The 20,468-nt window shown below is 59.4% G+C and overlaps 1 protein-coding gene across 4 annotated transcripts; it reads left to right on the forward strand.

Moving 5' to 3' along the window:
• Window positions 1-823: 823 nt before the first annotated feature.
• LOC100089850 (coiled-coil domain-containing protein 183) lies at window positions 824-16,624 on the forward strand. Of its 4 annotated transcripts, XM_029054165.2 has the most exons (15): window positions 824-838; window positions 1,411-1,589; window positions 1,909-2,030; window positions 3,528-3,605; window positions 3,720-3,887; window positions 4,357-4,461; window positions 6,030-6,152; window positions 6,435-6,560; window positions 6,735-6,786; window positions 8,800-8,900; window positions 11,007-11,167; window positions 12,158-12,323; window positions 14,539-14,643; window positions 14,792-14,876; window positions 16,351-16,624. In XM_029054165.2, exons 2-15 carry the CDS (start codon window positions 1,451-1,453, stop codon window positions 16,470-16,472), a joined length of 1,653 nt encoding a protein of 550 aa, XP_028909998.1. In that variant the 5' UTR covers window positions 824-838; window positions 1,411-1,450; the 3' UTR covers window positions 16,473-16,624. The 4 variants fall into 4 exon arrangements, with proteins under 4 accessions (XP_028909998.1, XP_028909996.1, XP_028909997.1 ...); XM_029054163.2 differs by lacking the exon at window positions 824-838 and having other exon boundaries at window positions 14,539-14,652; XM_029054164.2 differs by lacking the exon at window positions 824-838 and having other exon boundaries at window positions 6,738-6,786; window positions 14,539-14,652.
• The last annotated feature ends 3,844 nt before the right edge of the window (window positions 16,625-20,468 follow it).

The raw sequence follows: 20,468 nt of genomic DNA on the forward strand, positions 1-20,468 counted from the left end.
ATCGATTTATTTATATTAATGTCTGTCTCCCCCTCTAGACCGTGAGCTCGTTGTGGGCAGGAACGCGTCTGTTATACTGTACTCTCCCGAGCGCTCCGTACAGTGCTTTGCATGCATTAATCGCTCCGTAAATATGATTGAATGAATGAACGAATCTCCCCTGACCACTTTTCCTTCCCGGAAGACCCCCTCGCTCCTCCCCCCCCGCCCTCCTCTGATGGTTGGTTGGTTCGTTTTTCGGTATTTGTCGAGCGCTTCCTGTGTGTCAAACGTTGTTCGGAGCGCTGAGGTGGGTACGAGTCGGACACAGTCTCCGTCCCGCGTAGGGTTCACGGTCTTAAGTAGGAGGGAGAACAGGTTTTGAGTCCCGATTTTACACTTGAAGAAACCGAGGCGCAGAGAAGCGAAGTGACTTGCCCGAGGTCATTCAGCAGACGTGGGGTGGAGCCGGGATTAGAACCCGGGTCCTCCGAGACTCAGACCCGTGCTCTTCCCGGCTCTTGACCCTTACCTGGGGATCGAGACCGTGAACCCCACGTGGGATACGTGGGACACACGGAGCGGCGTGGCCTCGTAGAAAGAGCACGGGCCTGGGAGTCGGAGGACCCGGGTTCTAATCCCGCTCCGCCAACCACTTGCTGTGTCCCCTTAGGCGACTCACAACTTTTCTGTGCCTCATTTCTCCTTTTCTCCCTCCTACCTAGACTGGAAGCTCCACGCGGGACAGGGACTGTTGTCCAACCCGATTAGATCTACTCTAACGCGCCGAACGGTGTTCGACACACAGCGAGCGCGGAGCGGATACCGACAGAGTCGGTAGACGCGTTCCCCGCCCACGGTGAGCTTCCGGTAAAATGAGAGATACCCGAGGACCCGTCCGTTCTAGAGTCGGGGTTACAGGGGCTCAATCGGCCGATCCGCGGTACTGATTGAGCGCCGGCTGTGTGCGGACCACTGGACTAAGCGCTCGGGAGAGCACGGTGGAGAAAGAAGACGCGACCAACTGTCCTCACGGAACTGGGGTCGAAGGGCGAGGCGGTCTGGCCCTCCGAGATCCCCGTCCGCAGCGAGGACCGCGGATGCCCTCAGAACAAGCCCTCTGTTACCCCGGGCTGGAGACAAAATCCCCCGGACCCTGTGGCCCCTTGGACAATTCTCTGGGGTCGTGATTCGGCCTTTCAGAATCCCGTTCGGGCAGGATCCTGTCGGGGTCTCCGCGAGATGTGTGTCCCCCCACCCCAGGGGGAGAGGAACTGCCCCCTTGGGGACGGGCAGAGATCACCCTTGTCCTTAACTGCCCCCCCTCCCCCCCCATCTCCTTTGTCTCCCCCCCCTTTGCCTCCCCCACTTCCCCCCTTCGCCTCCCCCCTTCCCCCCTTCTCCCCCCCCCATTTCCGTTGAGCGCATCAGAGAGAGTCCCTAGCAACCGGAGAACAGGAGAGCTGTTGCCATGGCACTCCGCAGAGGGACGCAGCAGGAGGAGGAGGAGGAGAGCGAGCCGGGCGGCGCGGAGGCCACCATGAAGGTGCAAGGTGGAAAGGACATTCGGGATCAAATCCAGGAACTGCGAGCCATCATACGCCTGCAGGGTGAGTACCGGGCAACGGCCGCCGGTTCGCCCCGGGATGCCAAGTTGGACCGTTTGTCTAGAAACAGTGCGGGAGTCGGCCTTTACCGAGCTAGGCTGCTTCGACTGTCCGCTCGTCGTGGGCGGGGAACGAATCCGTCGATCGTGACGTCGTCCTCTCCCAGGCGCTTAGTACAGTGCTCGGCGCGCAGTAAGCGCTCGGTCGGTATGAACGGACGAATGGGGGATTCCGGTCAGCGGCTCCGGGCAGCCCCACCCGCCGAAGCCCGCCTCGAACCCCAACCGCCACCCCCGCCGTGCCCTCTCTGTTCCGTTTCTAGAGCAAGGCAGGGTCCTACACACCCAGTCGTCCAAGCAGCGAGTGAACCAGAACAAGGATACCGTCGGCCTCCTGCGGGGCAGCATCCGGCAACGGACACGTGAATGGCAGATGGCCAGAAAGGTACGGGACCCCCCTCCCCCCCAAAACTGGATGGAACCTTGACTGGAAAAAGCCGGGGCTCCTCGGTAACGGTTCTCCCTCTCCCTAAGTGAGCCCCGGGAGGACGGGGACTGTGTCTGGCCCGGTTATCCAGCCTCTACCCCGGTAATAATAATAACGATGGTATTTGGTAAGCGCTTACTACGTGCCAGGCGCCGTACTAAGCTCCGGGGTGGATACAAGCAAATCCAGGTGGACGCAGTCCCTGGCCCACATGGGGTTCACACTCTTATTCTTCATTTTTCAGGTGAGGTCACTGAGGCCCAGAGAAGTTCAAACCATTTGCCCAGCGGCACCCGGCTGACGAGCGGCGGAGCCGGGATCAGGCCCTTCTGACTCCCGGGGCCGTGTTGTACCCGCTAAGCCACGCCGCTTGTCCCGAAGCACTCAGCAAATACCACGAGCGGGATTATTTTGGGGGGCGGGGGGAGGTCTCAAGCCTGTGCCGGGCCAGCCTGGGCGGGGGGTCCCCTCGTTGAACCCCTATCCATCCGCCGGGCAACCTTATTAGCTTAACTAAGGGCAGCAGAACCCGGTAGAAGACGCCACTTCATTCATTCAGTCGTATTTATCGAGCGCTTACTGTGTGCAGAACACTGTACTAAGCGCTTGCAGAGTACAATTCGGCAACCGATAGCGACAAACCCTACCCGACAACGGACTCGGGGTCTAGAATGGGGGGGACAGACAACGAAACAAAACAAGTGAACGGGATAAACTCGGAAGAAAGGAAAGAACCCGTTTCTGCCCCCAGGATTTACAACCCAGTGGAGGAAGCGGCCCTTAACGGGATAAGCTCCAGGGGCAGTCGGTAGAAACTCAAACTCCAGAAACTGACAGATTCATCGACCCCTCGTGGATAGAGCCCGGACCTGGCAGTCAGAAGGTCATGGGTTCTAATCCCCGCTCCGCCGTTTGCCGTAGACCTTGGGCAAATCGCTTCACTTCTCTGGGCCTCGGTTCCCTCGTCTGTAAAACGGGGATCGAAACCTTGAGCCCCACGTGGGACGGGGACTGTGTCCGACCCCATTTGCCTGTGTCCACCCCAGAGCTTAATACAGCGCCCGACACCGGTGCTTAACAAATACCATAAAATACAAAAAAAGCCAGGGGGCGGGACGGGGATCGAAGGGGCCAGGGCCGGTGAGATTAGTCTGGAACGCTTTAAGGGAGGAAGAGGGGGCATTTGGAGGGAAGGAAGGGACGCGGTCTGGTGAAGGGGGGCGGGGAGGGCATTCTGGTCACGGAGAGTGGTGTGTACTGGGTTTGTCGAGCGTGGGTTGACTTGGATTAAGTGGGTGGGGTGGGGTAGAGTGAGGCCTTGGAGCCTGTCAATCATCCAATCCTTCGATCAGTGGTATTTATCGATCAGAGCTCTGTAGTCAGTGTTCGGGAGAGTACAGCAGAGTCTCCCCCGCCCCTCCCCGGCCCCGGCCCCGTCCTTCCTCTCTCTCGCAGCATGATGAGAGGTCCATCTCCTGGGCCTTTCGCGAAGAGCATCTGCTGAAACTAGCCACGAACAAGACTTCCATGGAGGTGACATCCGGGGAGGGGTGCCGGGGGGGCCTTAGAGAGCTGGAGAGGCGCGGGGGGCGGGCGGGTTGGCGGTCTACCCCTGGGCCAACCCCTCTCCTTCTCGCCGCGGGCCAGAGCGTGCAGCAGAAACTGCAGAAGTATATCTACGACCGGGTGAAGGTGCACGACGCCCTGGTTCATCTGTTGCGGCGGCGGGCCGCGGTGCTGGAAGACCTGCAGCGGGAACTGCTCAGGCTGCGACGCCTGGAGGAGCCCAGCAAGGAGACCGAGCTGCAGCACCAAGTGAGACTGGGCCCCGGCGACCCGACCGGCGACCCCCGAGCCGGCCCGCACCTTCCGCCTCCCCGTCCCCTCTCCCTTCCCTCCCCCTCCACCGTCACCGACCCCTTACGACTCCCCGGGCCGCTGACGGCCCCCCCTCCCCGCTCTCCCTCTGGCCATGGCCCCCATTTTCGTTTCCCGCTCCCTCCGCCTGTGGCCTCCAGGCCACAGCCCCACCTTCATTTCCCCGCCTCCGCCCTCGCCCGTGGCCTCTCGCGGCCACGTCCGCTCCCGCCGTCTTTTCCCGGGGCCTTCCTGCGGCCTTCGGGTCACGCCCCTCGGGCGGGGTACCCTGCCCTCTTCATTTCCCAGCCCCCTCCTTCCACCTGTGGCCTCCGGGCCGCATTCCCACCTTCGTTTCCCAGCCCCACTCCCCGGTGGCCTTCAGACCACGGCCCTCACCACCCCCCACCCCTCCTTCCACCCTCAGAGGATTCGCCAGCTGGAGAACAGCATCGAGAAGATGGAGATGAAGTGCAGCTCTGCCCAGAGCATCCACCAGATGTATGAAAACTCTCTGGCATCCCTGAAACAGGTGAGGTTTTCCTCGGCTTCTCCCTCCTGGGCCACCGGGTTTCTCCACCCCGGGGAGGCCGGCAGCACCCGGCCCCGGAACCCCGACGCCCAGGGAGGGGGACGGCTTTTGGATCGGCTGGGGGCACCTCGGTGGACGGGAGAGGCGGACCGTGCCCCGTCCTGGGTGCCAATCCTGACTGCTCCCCTTGCCTGCTGGGTGACCCTGGGCAAGTCATTTCGCTTCCCTGCCCCTCACTTTTCCCATCTGCGAGTGGGGATTCGATGCTTGTTTTCCCTCTGCTTCGACTGCGAGCCCCACCATGGGCATACCCCAACCCCAGTAGCTTGTACCTATCCCAGCGTTTAGTACAGTGCCTGGCACACAGTAAGTTAAGTGCCTAACGGATGACATTTTCTTAAAAAATTACCCCGTGGGGTAGATACCAGATCGTCAGGTCCCGCGTGGAGGAGCTCACAGTACGAGTAGGAGGGAGAACAGGTATTGAATCCCCATTCCGCAGTTGAGGAAAGCGAGTCCCAGAGAAGCGAAGCGACCTGCCTCTGGGTCAGGCACAGCAGGCGCTTACTGTGTGCAGAGCACTGCACTAAGCGCTTGGAAAGTACAACAAAACAAGGCATTTAGGCAGGCGTCGATAGCGTCGTGGGGGGTTTAACAAATACCATAAAAAAATACAAACAGGCTTCAGTCTTGGGGTCGTCACAGTCCAATCGGGTCAGAGCCAGCCCCTTTCATTCATTCAATCGTATTTATTGAGCGCTTGCTGTGTTCAAAGCACCGTTCTAAGCGCTTGGGAGCAATAACCAGTCACATTCCCTGCCCGCCACGAGCCTGCAGTCCGGAGGGGTAGACAGACATTAATGAGTAAATTACAGATGTAATAATGAAACTGGTATTTGTTAAGCCCTTAGTATGTGCCAGGCACCGTTCTAAGCCCGGGGGTGAATACAAGGGTCATCTGGTTGGACCCAGTCCCCGGCCCCCGTGGGGCTCACGGTCTTCGTCCCCATTTTACTGATGAGATAACTGAGGAAGTGAAGCGACCCGCCCAAGGTCACCCAGCGGACAAGTGGCGGAGCCGGCATTAGGATCCGCGTCCTCGGACTCCCAGGCCTGCGCCTTTCTGCCGCTCGGCCGCGCCGCTTCCCGGCCCGTGCTGTGAGGCTGGGAGGGGGGGATGAAGCAGCGTGGCTCAGTGGAAAGAGCCCGGGCTTGGGAGTCAGAGGTCAGGGGTTCGAATCCCGGCTCTGCCACTTGTCAGCTGGGTGGCCGTGGGCAAGTCCCTTCACTTCTCTGGACCTCAGTTCCCTCATCTGGAAACTGGGGAAGAAGACCGTGAGCCTCACGCGGGACAACCTGATGACCCCGTGTCTACCCCAGCGCTTAGAACAGTGCTCTGCACATAGTAAGCGCTTAATAAATACCGACAATATTATTATCATTATAAAGTTAGGGCGACGCAGAAGAGCTAGAGAGGGCCAATTGCTGTTGATGGCTTTGCCCACCCCCTTTGCCGCCTAAAGGCCGGTCTGCCCCCCGTGTCTATGCCACCCTCTGCTTTCTCTCAGGAACTGGCCAGCTACCCTTCCAAGCTGAGCAACATGGCGAACATGGTGGGCGCCTACCAGAGTGCACTTCAAGACATGACCCAGATGGCCCAGGAGACCGTCGAGATCACGGAGGTGACCAAGGTCAGAACCCCCCCGGGCGCATCCCGTTGGGTTAGAGTCCACCGTCTCAACCTCGTCCCCGAGCCGCACGCACGCAAACGCGCACGGGGACGCGCACACGTCCCCTTCCCCCTTTCCCGCCTTCCGGGGCGAGGGGCCGTTTTCCCGTACGTCTCCGCCGGCTCCTACGCTCGTTGCCTCGCGCCGTTCAGGACTCCGGGAGCTTCCCGGTGGCCCGGGTCCGTCCGCCCCCCTTTATACGCCTCTGTCGCCCCGCCTTCTCCCGTTCCCGTTGCCCCACAGTTGGACGCGGCCAAAGCGGAGACGGCTCTCATCGCGGAGCACGAGGCTCAGGAAAGCCAGCTGAACGCCCAGAAGAAGCAGGTTGACAAGGCCCGGGTGAGAGACACCGGCGACCGCCACCGGCAGGTGAGACCCCAGGCTGGGAGACCCGGGGAGAGTCCCCCCTCCCGGCCCGAAGCCGACCGGGACGGTCGGGCCGGATCCGGAGGAGGGCGGGGGGAATGGGAACGTGGTTCGGGAACCGTCGCCGGAGGGTGGACCTCACAAGGGCCCGGGTGGCTCTTCTGCATTTTCCTCCAGCAGTCCAGGAGAGATACTGACTTCTCGTTTCTTGGCGAGGATCTTACCAAAGGTGAATCCCCTACGTCTCCCCGGGATTGGTTCTCCGCGGAGCGGGGAGGGGGCGGTTAAGCCCGGGGGTTGGGTGTCGGGAAGGGTCGCCGACCGTGGGAGATGATCCTGGGGGTCGGAAGGTGCTGGGTTCTAATCCCGGCTCCGCCACTTGTCTGAGCCACCTGTCCCTCGGTACCCTCATCTGTGAAATGGGGACGGAGACTGTGAGCCCCACGGGGGACAGGGACTGCGTCCAACCCGATTCGCTCCTATCTACCCCAGCGCTCAGTGCGGCGCCCGGCACACGGTAAGCGCTTGACGAATGCCATGATTATCTTCGCTATCGTCGTCTATCTCCGCACTCCACCGGCTTCCCCGACTGCTCCGGGTCTCACGGGTCAACCCGACGGTGGTCTCTGGGAAGCGGGTGTGGGATTGCTCTCTGCCGGTGACGGGGGAGGTGCCAGAGGGGATGGGGGGCATCGCTTGCTTTCCTAAAAGTAGCTACTTTCGTTGGGGGTCCTCCCGCGTCTCCTGGATGTAATCGCTTGGGGATCCTCCCGTCGTCCTCGGCCGTGGTATTCGGGGACGGAGCCCGGGGCGCGGCGGCTTCCGGCTAGAAAGGAGAGGCCGCTACTCGGTTAAGGGGTCACCCCTGCCTGATGTGACACTCATCCCGGGCACGCGGTGTAATGAGACGATGTTAGGAGAACCTTTTCTCTGAAGTACCCGAGCTCCCCGTGATCCTAGAGAGTCTCTTCAGGGGTACCCAAGAACCCCCCCAGCTTTCTCCGCAACCTTGGTGTTGCCCTCCTGGGTCAGTGTGAAATCCGGGGCAGCGTCCAAGCGCCGGGACTTGGCAGCAGTCGCGGGCCTGGGTGCCCAAACTAAAGAACTGGGCTGGCCCACTTGTCCCCTATAAAACTGGGTGACCCTGGCCACCCTATTTCTGGATCTCTGGGTTCCTATAATAACTGTGGTGTTTGTTGAGCGCTCACTGCGTGCCAGTCACCGTACTAAGCACTGGGGTGGACGCAAGCAAATCGGGTTGGACACGGTCCCTGTCCCAGATGGGGCTCGCCGCCTCAATCCCCATTTTACAGATGAGGTAGCAGGAAATTCCTCAATTCCCCTCCTCTTCCAGATTTTTAAAGTGAGGGACTAAGCAAGGACTGGCTATCAATCCCCCGCCTCCTCTTGCCCGCCCCCCCCCCCCCAAATTTCCCACCGACGGAAACCATTTTCCGCCCCGCGGAACGGAAAGGGATCTGGTTCCACCCCGAGCCGAAAGGTCACCTCGGAAGCCCGGCGTGCCTCTAGATTGGAAGCTCCCTGTGGGCAGCGAATGCGTCTACCGACTCGGTTGTGCCGTCCTCTCCCACGCGCTTAGCACGGCGCTCCGCACGCAGTAAGCCCTCGATGAATACCATCGATCGATTCATCGATCCAGAGCGTCCAGGTTTGAGGCCTCCCTCCAATCCGCTGGACTATCCTAGAGCTTGGGAGGCTCTGGTCACCTTGGGCAAGTCACTTAATTCCTCTGCGCCTCGGTTTCCTCGTCTGTAAAAAGGGGGCCAAGATCTCCGTTCTCCCTCCCTCTTAGGCGGTGAGCCCCGAGCGGGGAAGGGGCCGTGTCCGATCTGATTACTTTGTCTCTCTCTCCCAGTGTTCGGTGCAGTGCTTGACACATAATAAGCCCAGTTTGTTATTCTTATTAGATCTCCCCCTACGAATTCCCCTAGCTATTTTGGGTCCATATCAAACGCGAAATCACGGAGAGAATTCAAGGGAGCTGCTCGTGTGTGAACTACCGTTTCCCCCGGCCTCATTCCTTGTCAGATCACCCAGTTTTTCTCTCCGTCCTCTCCCCCCGCTCGCGCTCTCCCCCTCTTTCTATCTCTCTGCTTCTCTCCTCTCTGTCTTTCCTGTCTCTCCCCCTCTCTCCTCCTCTGTTTTTCTCTTCTCGCCTCTCCCCCAACGCGCTCCCTCTCCCTCCCTCTCTCTCCCACTCATTCCCCTCTTTCGCACCCAGGAAAGAACCCGGAACCTTCCAAATCCCAGATGGAATATGAAGCCCAGATAATAGCTGAAGTGGAAAAGGTCAAGACCGCTCTACAGTGTTCGAACCCCTGGGTAAGGCCACCGGCTTCGCAGCTCAAGAACCTGGGAGGTCCGGGGGCACAGAGGAGAATTAGGGGTGGTCAGTTACGTGGATTGAGGCCGGCAGGGTGAGAGAAGGGAGGAGGTCGCGAAGGGAGAGGCGGGGAGCTGGGCTTCTCAGCCTCTGATTATCTCCAGGGACCCGGGGGCCGTCAACCGTGTGGCGGGAAAGAGCTCCTCGAGGCAGGGAGGCGGAGAGGAGGAGGAGAGCAGGAGAATAACAGTAAAAATGATGGTATTCATCGAGCACTTACTCTGTGCCAAACACCGTTCGAAGCACTGGGGTAGATACAAGGTCATCAGGTTGGACACGGTCCCCGTCCTACGTGGGGCTCACCGTCTTTTACATTAATTACATTACCCCATTTTACAGTTGAGGTAACTGCGGTACAGAGAAGATGATAATGATAATAATTATGATATTCGTTAGGCGCTTACTCTGTGCCGAGCGCCGTCGTAAGCACTGGGCTGGATACAAGGTACTGAGGTTGGACGCGGTCCCCGTCCCACGCGGGGCTCACCGGCTTCATCCCCATTTGACCGTTGAGGTAACCGAGGCGCAGAGAAGTGAAGGGAGAGCCTGGGCTGGGAGTCAGAGGACCTGGGTTCTAATCCCAGCTCCCCCTTCTGCTTCCCGGGTGACCTTGGGCAAATCACTCAACTTGTCCACGCCGAGACTCAGAGGACCTGGGTTCTAATCCCGGCTCCATCACCTGTCTGCCGGGTGACCTCGGGCGAGTCACTTTACTTCTCTGGGCCTCAGTTACTTCATCTGTAAAATGGGGATGAGGACTCTGAACCCCACGTGGGACGAGGACTACGTCCAACCCGATTGCCCTGTATCCACCCCAGTGCTTAGAACGGTGCTCGGGAGCGCCTAACGGCTACCGTAATCATTATTAATTATTGTTAACCTCTCTGTGCCTCAGTTACCTCATCTATCAGATGGGGATGAATTACCCGTCAGTCGGTCGGTCGTATCTGTCAGTCAGACGTATTTACTGAGTGCCTACCATGTGCAGAACACTGTACTAAACGCTTAGGAGCGTACGATATAACAGATACATTCCCGGCCCACAACGAGCTCACCGTCTAAAGGACCTATTCTCCTTCCCCCTTAAACTGTGAGTCCCACGTGTGGATAGAGATTATTTTATATCCCCCCCCCCCCACAAGCCGTAGCACAGTGCCTGTCACATAGTGAGCGCTTTACAAATACCACGGTCGACGTGACTATTTTGGAAGAGCTGGCTTTTCTGCCCAGCGTGGACTTGAACTGGCTGGGGTGGGTGTCGTTCATTCATTCATTCATTCATCGATCGAATTTACCGAGCTCTAGCTGTGCGCAGAACACTGTACTAAGCGCTCGGGAGTCGTTCTTTTGCCCGTCTCCCTCCTTCTAGACCCGTCGTTGGGTAGGGATTGTCTCTATCCGTGGCCGACTTGTATTTTCCAAGAGCTTAGGACAGTGCTGTACCCGCAGTAGGCGCTCAATAGATACGATCGAAGGAACGAATGAAGAGAATGCATCAGTAAACAGTCACTTTCCCTGCCCGCCACGGGCTCGCGGTCTAGAGCGGGGGAGGTAGACGTCAATATAATTAAATAAAATGCCGGAGACGGACCCGAGGGCTGTTGGGGCCGGGAGGTGGGGGGAAGAGGAAAGGGAGCGAGTCCGGGCGACGCAGAAGGGAGTGGGAGATGAGGAAAAGTAGGGCTTAGTCTGGGAAGGCCTCCTGGAGGAGATGGGCCTCCGATAAGGCTTCGAAGGGCGGCGGGGGTGGGGAGGGACTGTCTGGGGGATTTGAGGAGGGAGGGCGTTCCCGGCCAGAGGTGGGAGCGGGCCTGGGGTCGGTGGCGAGACGGGAGAGACGGAGGCCCGGCGACAAGGTTAGCGGCACCAGAGGAGCGGAGCGTGCGGGCTGGGATGCCAAAGGAGGGAAGGAAGGGGAGGTAGGAGGGGGCCGGGGGACGGACGGCTTTAAAGCCGACGGCGAGGGCGGTTTTGGAAAGAGGAAACTAGAGGAGCGGACCCGAAGGGAGTCAGGCCCCCCCGCCTCATGTTCCCCCGGCGGGCAGGATATCACCGGGAGGTTCCAGGCCCAGAAGGTATCCGAGGAGAAGCTGGTACAGCACATAGCAGAATGTGAGCAGAAGCGCAAGGAGCTGAGGGCACTGCTGCACAAACTGGATTTGGAGCGGACAGAACTCAAATATCACCAGACTCCCAGCTCCATCAGGTACCTACGGCCGCTCGGGGATCGCCGCGGCGCTGACGGAAAGGGTCCCGGGTGGAGGTTGCCTGGAGAAGCAGCGTGGCCAAGTGGGTAGTAATATAATAATAATTCTTATTATGTGGTATTGGTCAAGCGCTTACCGTGTGCCGGGCCCCGTACCGAGCACTGGGGTGGATTCGCGAAATCGGGTTGGACACTGTCCCACGTGGGGCTCACGGTCTCAATAAATAGAGCCCGGGCCCGGGAGTCGGGAGGACTTGCGTTCTAATCCCATCTCCGCCACTTGCCTGCTGTGTGATTTCGGGCCATTCACTTCACTTCTCTGGGCCTCAGTTCCCTCATCTGGAAAACGGGAGTAAGACCGGGAGCTCTATGTGGGACGGGGACTGTATCAAACCCGATTATCCCGCGTCTACTCCAGCGCCTAGACGAGTGCCTGGCACATAGTAAGTGCTTAACAGAGGCCGCGGTTATTATTATTATTGCTATCATTATTATTATGGGGCCGCCCGGGGGCCGGGATCGGGCCCGCCCTGGCTCCTGGACCCCATGCCCACGGCCCATCAGACCTGGAACCGGCACCCTGAAGTTTGGGATTGTCATGGTACCCATTTGGGGGCCACAAGAACAACCAGTCAAGGGTATTTATTGCGTGCTTAATTTGTGAAGAACACTGTACTAAGCGCTTGAGAACAGCGTGGCTTAATGGAAAGAGCCCGGGCCCAGGTCGTGGGTTCCAATCCCGGCTCCGCCGCTTGTCAGCTGTGTGACTTTGGGCAAGTCACTTCACTTCTCGGGGCCTCAGTGACCTCACCTGGAAAATGAGGATTAAGACTCTGAGCCCCACGTGGGACAACCTGATTACCTTGTATCCACGCCAGCGCTCAGGACAGTGCCTGGCACACAGTAAGCGCCTAACAAATGCCGTCGTCATCGTCAGCACCGTCGTCGGTGCCCTTATAATCGTCTCGCTCCCCCGCGGCGGCCCGCCAGGTACAGACAGATGGAAGAGCAGCTGAAGCAGAAGTTGGAGGCGGAAGAAGCCAGACGACAGCAGGCCAGCCGCAGCGTGGCGAAGAACCAGGAGCTGATGTTGACCATCCAGAACGGTATCGACAATCTCTGCATGCGCCTGTGCGGCATCTCGGTGCCCGGAGAGGTGAGGCCGCTCGTCAGAGACCCCCCCCCCCACGCCCGCCCCGGCCGTTTTGGGGGAACCAGTGGGCCGCGAAGGGAACGTGCCCCCGGGCGGAGGGCCGGCACGCATCTCCCCCCGGGCCAGCGGGGACGCGGGCGGCCGAAGGGTCAGAGACGGTAGACGGCGCTCGCTGCGTGTCGGACGCTGTGCTCCGCGCTGGGGTCGAGTCGGGATAACTGAAGCGGAGAAGTGATTTAGAGAAAAAGCCCGGGTCTGCGGGTCAGAGGGCCTTGGGTTCTAATCCCCGCTCCGCCGCTCGTCCGCTCGGTGACGGTGGGCGAGTCGCTTCACGTCACCGCGCCTTAGTTTCCTCATCTGCAAAATGGGGACTCGGGACCTGTTTGCCCTCCTACTTAGACCGGTGAGCCCCCTCATCATCTTGTATGTACACCAGGGCTTAGTACCCTGCTTGACACATACGAAGAGCTCGCCCCGTGTATTTGAATTTGTGAATCCCTTGCAGGGCAGGGACGGTTTCTAACCTAGTTAACTCGTCCCTCCGCCAGCACTCAGGACAATATTCGACACGGGGTAAGCCCTTAACAGATACCGGATTGTTACTATTACTTGCCCCGAGTAGGCAAGTGGCGGAACTGGGATTAGAACCCAGATCCCGTGCCTCCCCGGCCCGGGTTTCCTTCCACTAGGCCACACTGTTTCCCCCTTACTTCTTCTCCCTCTAGTCCTCAAAGGGAGGATGCTTGGGACAGTGCTTGGTATATAGTAAGCGCTTAACAAATAGCGTCATTATTATTATGGAGAAAGAGGAGGAGGAGGAGTGAGTCTTATGTATTGAGCACTTACCGTGTGCAGAGCGCCGTACTAAGCATTTGGGAGAGTACGATGTAAGAATAAACAGACACGTTCCCTGCCCACAAGAAGCTTACAGACTAGAGGGGAGACAGACATCAATAGAAATAAATAAATGATAGATATGGACGTAAGTCGGGGGGGGGGGTGCTGGGAGGAGGGATGGAGAGAGGGAGCGAGTCAGGGCGACGCGGAAAGGGTGGGAGAGGAGGAAAGGAGGGCGCAGTCAGGGAAGGCCTCCCGGAGGAGATGGGCCTTCGGTAAGGCTTTGAAGGAGGGGAGAGTCACTGTCGGTCAGATGTGAGGAGGGGGGGCGTTCCCGGCCAGAGGCGGGACGTGAGCGAGTGACCGGTGGCGAGATAGACGAGATGGAGGGACAGTGAGAAGGTTGGCGTTAGAGGAGGAAAATGTGAGGCCTGGGTTGGAGTGGGAGAGCAGCGAGGTGAGGTGAGTAAGCGCTCAATAAATACTATTGAATGAAATACTACTGAATGAATGAAAGGTGGGAGGGGGCGAGGGGATTGGGAAGACGAGGAGGAAGAAGAGGAAGGAGAAGACCAACTGTGGTGACCCCTAAGCACTTATTTCGTATCAAACACTGTTCTGAGCGCTGAGGCAGATGAAAGGTGACCACGTCCCACATTAGGGGGAAGAATAGGCATTGAATCCCGATTTTGCCAATGAGACACAGGGAAATGAAGTGACCTGCCCAAGGTCATCCAACCGACGCATGGCTGGGCTGGGATTAGAACCCAGGTCTTCTGATCCCCAGGCCCAGGCCCCTTCCGCTAGGCCACCCTGCTTCTCTGCTTCTCGTCTGAAAGCGGATGGACTTGGGTGGAGAAGCTCAGTCGGTCGGTCAATAAGGCGGTGATATTCATTGAGCGCTTATTGATAATCACGGTATTTATTAAAGGCGTACCGTGTGCCGGACACCGTGCTAAACGCTGGGATGGATATAGGCAAATCGGGTTGGACACGGTCCCTCATCCCACGTGGGGCTCACGGCCTCGATCCCCGTTTTACAGACGAGGCGACTAGGCCCAGAGAAGTCAAGCGACCGGCCCCAGGCCGCAGGGCAGACATTGCGTGCGGAGCACTGCACCGAGCCCGTGGGAGAAGACGAGTGGGTAGATACGTTTCCCGCCCGCGAGGAGCTTGGAGTCTACGCGAGGAGACGGATATTAAAATAGATTACGGCTACGTGCATAAGCGCCGTGGGGCAGAGGATGGGGTGAAGATCAAGGGCTTAAAGGGACGTTGGGCTGATCGTGAGGGGTCGGGGGTGGGGGCGGGGGGTCGAGGAGGGAGCCCACCGGCTTGGGCGGGGGGGGGTCAAAGTTCACACCCACTTCTCGGCCTCCAGGAGGATGGCCCGACTGACTTCAAAGACACATTCACAAAGCTGGAATTCTGTCAGAGGAAACTCGTCCATCTGGTCAACGTGTCTAAAGAAGTCCCCCCGGAGGAGGTCGAGAAGGTGGCGCGTTGGGGCCGGAGGGGCGGGCGGAGGGCGGTCCCCACCGGCCCCTTGGCCGGGGCTCGCGGTCCCGGGGTCAACCGCCTCTCCCCAGACCCCGGCCTCGGAGCTGAAGTGACTGCTGCGGTTTCTTACGCAGGTGAAACGCGTCCTCGAAAAGTCGGCCCAAGAGGACAAGCTGAACAGGAAGGTTCCTTACGTAGATCAGGAAACTGAAACAACAGGTGGGCGCCCCAGGGGCGGGAGGGTGGGGGCTTTCAGAGTCCGATCGCCCCCCTGGCATCAAGCGCCATCCCCCACCGCCTCCTTGGAAAGGAAGCAAGGTAGAGGCTGGGTCGTCCATTCATTCGGTCGGATTTACTGAGCGCTTACTGTGTGCAGAGCGCTGTACTAAGCGCGTGGGAGAGGACGACGCGACGATAGACGGACACGTTCCCTGCCCACAACGGGCTCGCAGTCTAGAGCAGCACGGCGTAGTGGCTAGAGCACGGGCCTGGGAGGCCGCAGGTCCCGGGTTCGAATCCAGGCTCCTCCACGTGCGTGCTCCGTGACCTTGGGCAAGTCACTTCCCTCCTCCAGGCCTCATCTGCCAAATGGGGATCAAGACGGTGAGCCCCGCGCGGGCCGCGGACCGCGCCCGACCCGATCGGCTTCTGTCTCCCCCGTCGCTTAGCAGGGTGCCTGCCGTATTGTAAACACCGAACGGGTGCCGTTAAAAAAAGTGCCGCGGAGTACAGACTCAAGGGAATAGGCGACACAGTTGGGAGGGAGATAGGGTGGGGAGATGAGACATTAGTCACGGAAGGCTTCCCGGAGGCGATGCGACTTCTGAAAGGGGAGGGGCAGAAGCCCAGGCTCCTCGCGTTCAGGGTCCACTGTCCAAACCGTGGCCGTGGCCACCGGGCACACCGGTCTTCTGGCTATCGGGGGGACTGTAAGCTCACCGCGGGTAGGGAAGGTGTCTCTTAATTGTGGTGTTGTAATAATAATGAGGTTTTTCGTTAAGCGCTACGTGCCAAGCACTGTTCTAAGCGCCGGGGTAGATACGAGGTAAGCAGGTCGTCCCCCGTGGGGCTCACAGTCTTCCCCTCGTTTTTCAAATGAGGTCGCTGGGGCGCAGAGGAGGGAAGCGGCTTGCCACACGGCAGACGAGTGGCGGAGCGGGGATTAGAACCCTCGCCCTCTGACTCCCTCTCCCTCTTCCCACTGAGCCACGCTGCTTCTCGCACTCTCTCAAGTGCTTAGTACAGTGCTCTGCACACAGTTAGCGCTCCAGAGACACGACGGATTGAACGAATGGATGAGGGAGGGAGGTCGAGGCGGGCGGCGGCGAGTGAGCAAGAGGCCAAGGGCGAGAGGAGACGGAAGCCCAGCGAGTAGGTTAGTGTTGGAGAAGCAAAACGAGGTGAGGTAGGAGGGAGAGAACCGACTGAGCGCCCTAAAGCCCTTGGTAAGGAGCTTCCGTTGGAAGCGGAGGTGGGTGGGCCGACCACCGGAGGTTTTCGAAGAGTGGGAAGACGTGCACAAAAGAGGCTTTTTTCAAGAAAGATGACGGGGCCGGCAGAGCGAAGGACCGGAGAAGGGAGAGGCTGGAGGCAGGGAGGTCGGGGACCAGTCACCCTCCCGACGCCCCTTGGCCCGAAGCTCCCTCCCGCCTCCCTCACGGCTCCCTCTCCCGCCCTCACCTCTCTTGTCCAGAGAGCTTCGATTCCGCCGACGTGGAGGACTACTACGTCCCGACCCGGGAGGAAATCAAAAGGCAGGGCAAAAACCTGATCGAGGCCAAGCTCAAGGCCAGCAAGAAGAAGCCGAAGAATTGAGGGTCTCCGGGTCTGCCCAGGAGGCTCCGAGGCCCGGAGCCCCGGCCGGCCGGCCGGCTCGGCCTCTTGCCCCAGGGTTCGGGGGTTTGCTCCGCCCCCCGCCCTTTTGTCCTATGAATAAAATTAAATTTCACAATCTTTTTCTCCCCCAAGACCGAATGGGGCGTTGTCCTTCCCGGCCTTCAGATTTCCCGTCGCAAGTTGGCCTCACCTCCCTCTGCCCCACCTCCCAAGGAAGCGACCGTTCTTTTAAAAGCGGTATTTGGTAAGCGCTTACTCTGGGCCGGGCACTGTGTTGAGCCCTGGGGCAGATACAAGCTAATCGAGTTGGACACAGTTCGCGTCCCACGTGGGGCTCACGGTCTTAACCCCCGTGGGACTGGGTCCGGCCTGATTGGCCGGGATCCACCCCGGCGCTGAGTACGGTGCCCGGCACCTAGTAGGCGCTTCGCGGATACCGCGATTAATCGTGGTTATAATGATCTCACAGATGGGATACCCGAGGCACAGAGAAGGAGGTAACTTGCCTAACGTCACACAGCAGGCGAGCGGCAGAGCCGGGATTAGAACCCAAGTCCTTCTGACTCCCGGGCCTGTCCTCTCTCCACTCGGCCCTGCCGCTTCTCCCGGCATCGTAGTATTCATTCAGTAGTATTTACTGAGCGCTTACTATGTGCAGAGCACCGTACTAAGCGCTCGGAACGTACAGTTCGGCGACAGATAGAGACGAAGTAGTCATAATTGTAGTATTTATTAAGCGCTCACCGTGTGCAGAGCACCGTACTAAGGAATGGTTTCGAATACACAGGCGGGAATTAGACTCGGGCCCTGGCCCTGGGGGGCTTCCGGTCTAAAAATACAAATGGGGGAGGGCCGAATGGTGACCGACGCCCACGGAAAAACACGAAGGCAACGCGAGGACGAGAACGAGGATCAGTAGGGCGCTGCGGCTAGAGGAGCAGAATTTCAGGCTCCCCGCAGCTCAGAGTCCACGGTCCGAACCGTGGCCCCGGTGAGCGGTCCAGCAGCAGCCGCCCTTTCCTCCCCGGGGGGCCGGTGGGGGTGACGCCGGGCCGCGGCTGCTTTCCGGCGTCCCGCCGGGGCGATGGAAGGTGGGGGGTCCGGATGGGAACCGGGTGGGTTCCGGGGGAGGCGGCCGGGCGGTCCGGTAGAGGGGGCTGCCGGGGCGCCCCGGGGGGCACGGCGGGGGCGGTAGGTACCCGGTGGAGTCCCGTGCCCATCTGGTGGTGGTGCCCAGGGGACACTGCGCAGCCCCTTCCGTCTACACGGCTGCCCAGGGGAGGGTGGGCTTTTCTGAAATGCCCCCCACCGCCCCAGCGCCTTATCGAAGGCCCGCCTCCTCCAAGAGGCCTTCCCTGAGCCCCCCCTTCCTCTTCTCCCGCTCCCTTCCGCGTCGCCCCGACTCGCTCCCTTTCTTCGTCCCCTCCCACCCCCGGCCCCACACCGCTTATGCCCTCAGCTGTCACTTATTTCTATGAACGTCCGTCTCCCGTCCTCACCGCTAGACCGTGAGCTCATCGTGGACAGGGGATGTGTCCGTTTACTGTTGCACTGTGCTCTCCCAAGCGCTTAGTGCGGTGTTTTGCGCACAGTCAACTCTCACTAAATAAGAACTGTGGTATCTGTTAAGCGCTTACTATGTGTCAGGCACCCTACTGAGCGCTTACTGGAAACTGGGGGTTAAGGGACTGTCCAACCTGATTAAGCTGATAATCTTAATCACGACGTTCGGTATCCGTTAAGCACTTATTAGGTGCCAAGCACTGTTCTAAGCGCTGGAGTAGATACGAGGTCATCAGTTTGTCCCACGTGGGGCTCACGGTCTTCATCCCCATTTTCCAGATGAGGTCACTGAGGCCCAGCCAAGTGACTTGCCCAGAGTCACACAGCCGATAAGCGGCGGAGCCGGGATTGGAACCCACGACTTCTGACTCCCAAGCCCGGGCTCTTGCCACTAAGCCAGGCTGCTTGTGTCTACCTCAGCGCTTAGAACTGTGCTTGACACATAGTAAGCGCTTAACAAGTACCATCGTTGTTATTCATTCAATAGTATTTATTGAGCGCTTACTATGTGCAGAGCACTGTACTAAGCGCTTGGGACGAACAAGTCGGCAGCAGATAGAGACGGTCCCTGCCGTTCGACGGGCTTACGGTCTGATCGGGGGAGACGGACGGACGAGAACGATGGCGACAGATAGAGTCGAGGGGAAGAACGTCTCGTAAGAACCGATGGCGACTGAATAGAATCGAGGCGATGTACAATTCATTAACAAAATAAATAGGGTAACGAAAATATAGACAGTCGAGCGGACGAGTACGGGGCCGTGGGGATGGGGAGGGAGAGGGGGAGGAGCAGAGGGAAAAGGGGAAAAAGAGGGTTTAGCTGCGGAGAGGTGAAGGGGGGGTGGCAGAGGGAGTAGAGGGAGAAGAGGAGCTCGGTCTGGGAAGGCCTCTCGGAGGAGGTGAGTTTTAAGTAGGGTTTCGAAGAGGGAAAGAGAATCGGTTCGGCGGAGGCGAGGAGGGAGGGCGTCCCGGGACCGCGGGAGGACGCGACCCGGGGGTCGACGGCGGGACGGGCGAGACCGGGGGACGGCGAGGAGGCGGGCGGCGGAGGAGCGGAGCGTGCGGGGTGGGCGGTGGAAAGAGAGAAGGGAGGAGAGGTAGGGAGGGGCGCGGTGATGGAGAGCCTCGAAGCCTAGAGTGAGGAGTTTCTGTTTGGAGCGGAGGTCGATGGGCAACCACCGGAGTCGTTTAAGAAGGGGAGCGACACGCCCGGATCGTTTCTGCGGGAAGATGAGCCGGGCGGCGGAGCGAAGGATAGACCGGAGCGGGGCGAGAGAGGAGGAAGGGAGGTCAGAGAGAAGGCCGACACGGTAGTCTAGCCGGGATATGACGAGAGCCCGTAGCGGTAAGGTAGCCGTCCGGGTGGAGAGGAGAGGGCGGATCTCGGCGATATCGTAGAGGTGAAACCGGCGGGTCTCGGTGACGGATAGGACGCGCGGGGTGAACGAGAGAGACGAGTCAAGGACGACACCGAGATCGCGGGCCCGAGAGACGGGAAGGACGGTCGTGCCATCCACGGTGATAGGGAAGTCTGGGAGAGGACCGGGTTTGGGAGGGAAGACGAGGAGCTCGGTCTCGCTCGTGTCGAGTCTTAGGTGGCGGGCCGACATCCAGGCGGAGACGTCCCGGAGGCGGGAGGAGACGCGAGCCCGAAGGGAGGGGGAGAGGACGGGGGGCGGAGAGGTAGATCTGCGTGTCATCTGCGTAGAGATGGTAGTCGAAGCCGTGAGAGCGGATGAGTTCACCGAGGGAGTGAGTGTAAATGGAGAACGGAAGAGGGCCGAGAACCGACCCTTGAGGAACTCCAACGGTTAAAGGACGGGAGGGGGAGGAGGCGCCGGCGAAGGAGCCCGAGAATGACCGGCCGGAGAGGCGAGAGGAGAACCGGGAGAGGACGGAGTCCGTGAAGCCGAGGTGAGATAGGGTATGGAGGAGGAGGGGATGGTCGACGGTGTCAAAGGCAGCAGAGAGGTCAAGGAGGATTAGAATCGAGACGGTGAGCCCCACGTGGGACAGGGATTGCGTTCAACCCCGTTTAAGTCTATCCACCCCTGAGTTTAGTACAGTGCCCAGCACACAGTGAGCGCTTAACAAACACTACGATCATTATTACGGTTGTTCACTTTGAGGCCCGGACCGCCACAACCACGGAACTCAGCCAACGGTCGCTACCAACGGTTGTTTTGTTTTTTTAATAGGACAAAGGGTATCGGATTCATTCATTCATTCAATAGTATTTATTGAGCGCTTACTATGTGCACAGCACTGGACTAAGCGCTTGGAATGTATAAATCTGTAACAGATGGAGACGGTCCCTGCCCTTTTTGACGGGCTCACGGTCTGATCGGGGGAGCCGGTCGGACGAGAACGATGGCGATAAATAGAATCGAGGGGAAGAACATCCCATTAAAA

This window comes from Ornithorhynchus anatinus, chromosome X4 (assembly GCF_004115215.2).
Source record: "Ornithorhynchus anatinus isolate Pmale09 chromosome X4, mOrnAna1.pri.v4, whole genome shotgun sequence".
Classification (NCBI taxonomy): Eukaryota; Metazoa; Chordata; class Mammalia; order Monotremata; family Ornithorhynchidae; genus Ornithorhynchus; species Ornithorhynchus anatinus.

Bases quoted from the DNA above. Each gene is read 5' to 3' on its own strand.
- LOC100089850 (XM_029054163.2), top strand. From the start codon at position 1,451: ATGGCACTCCGCAGAGGGACGCAGCAGGAGGAGGAGGAGGAGAGCGAG. The intron at 2,031-3,527 runs GTACGGGACCCC...TCTCTCTCGCAG, and splicing joins AATGGCAGATGGCCAGAAAG to CATGATGAGAGGTCCATCTC. The intron at 3,888-4,356 runs GTGAGACTGGGC...TTCCACCCTCAG, and splicing joins AGACCGAGCTGCAGCACCAA to AGGATTCGCCAGCTGGAGAA.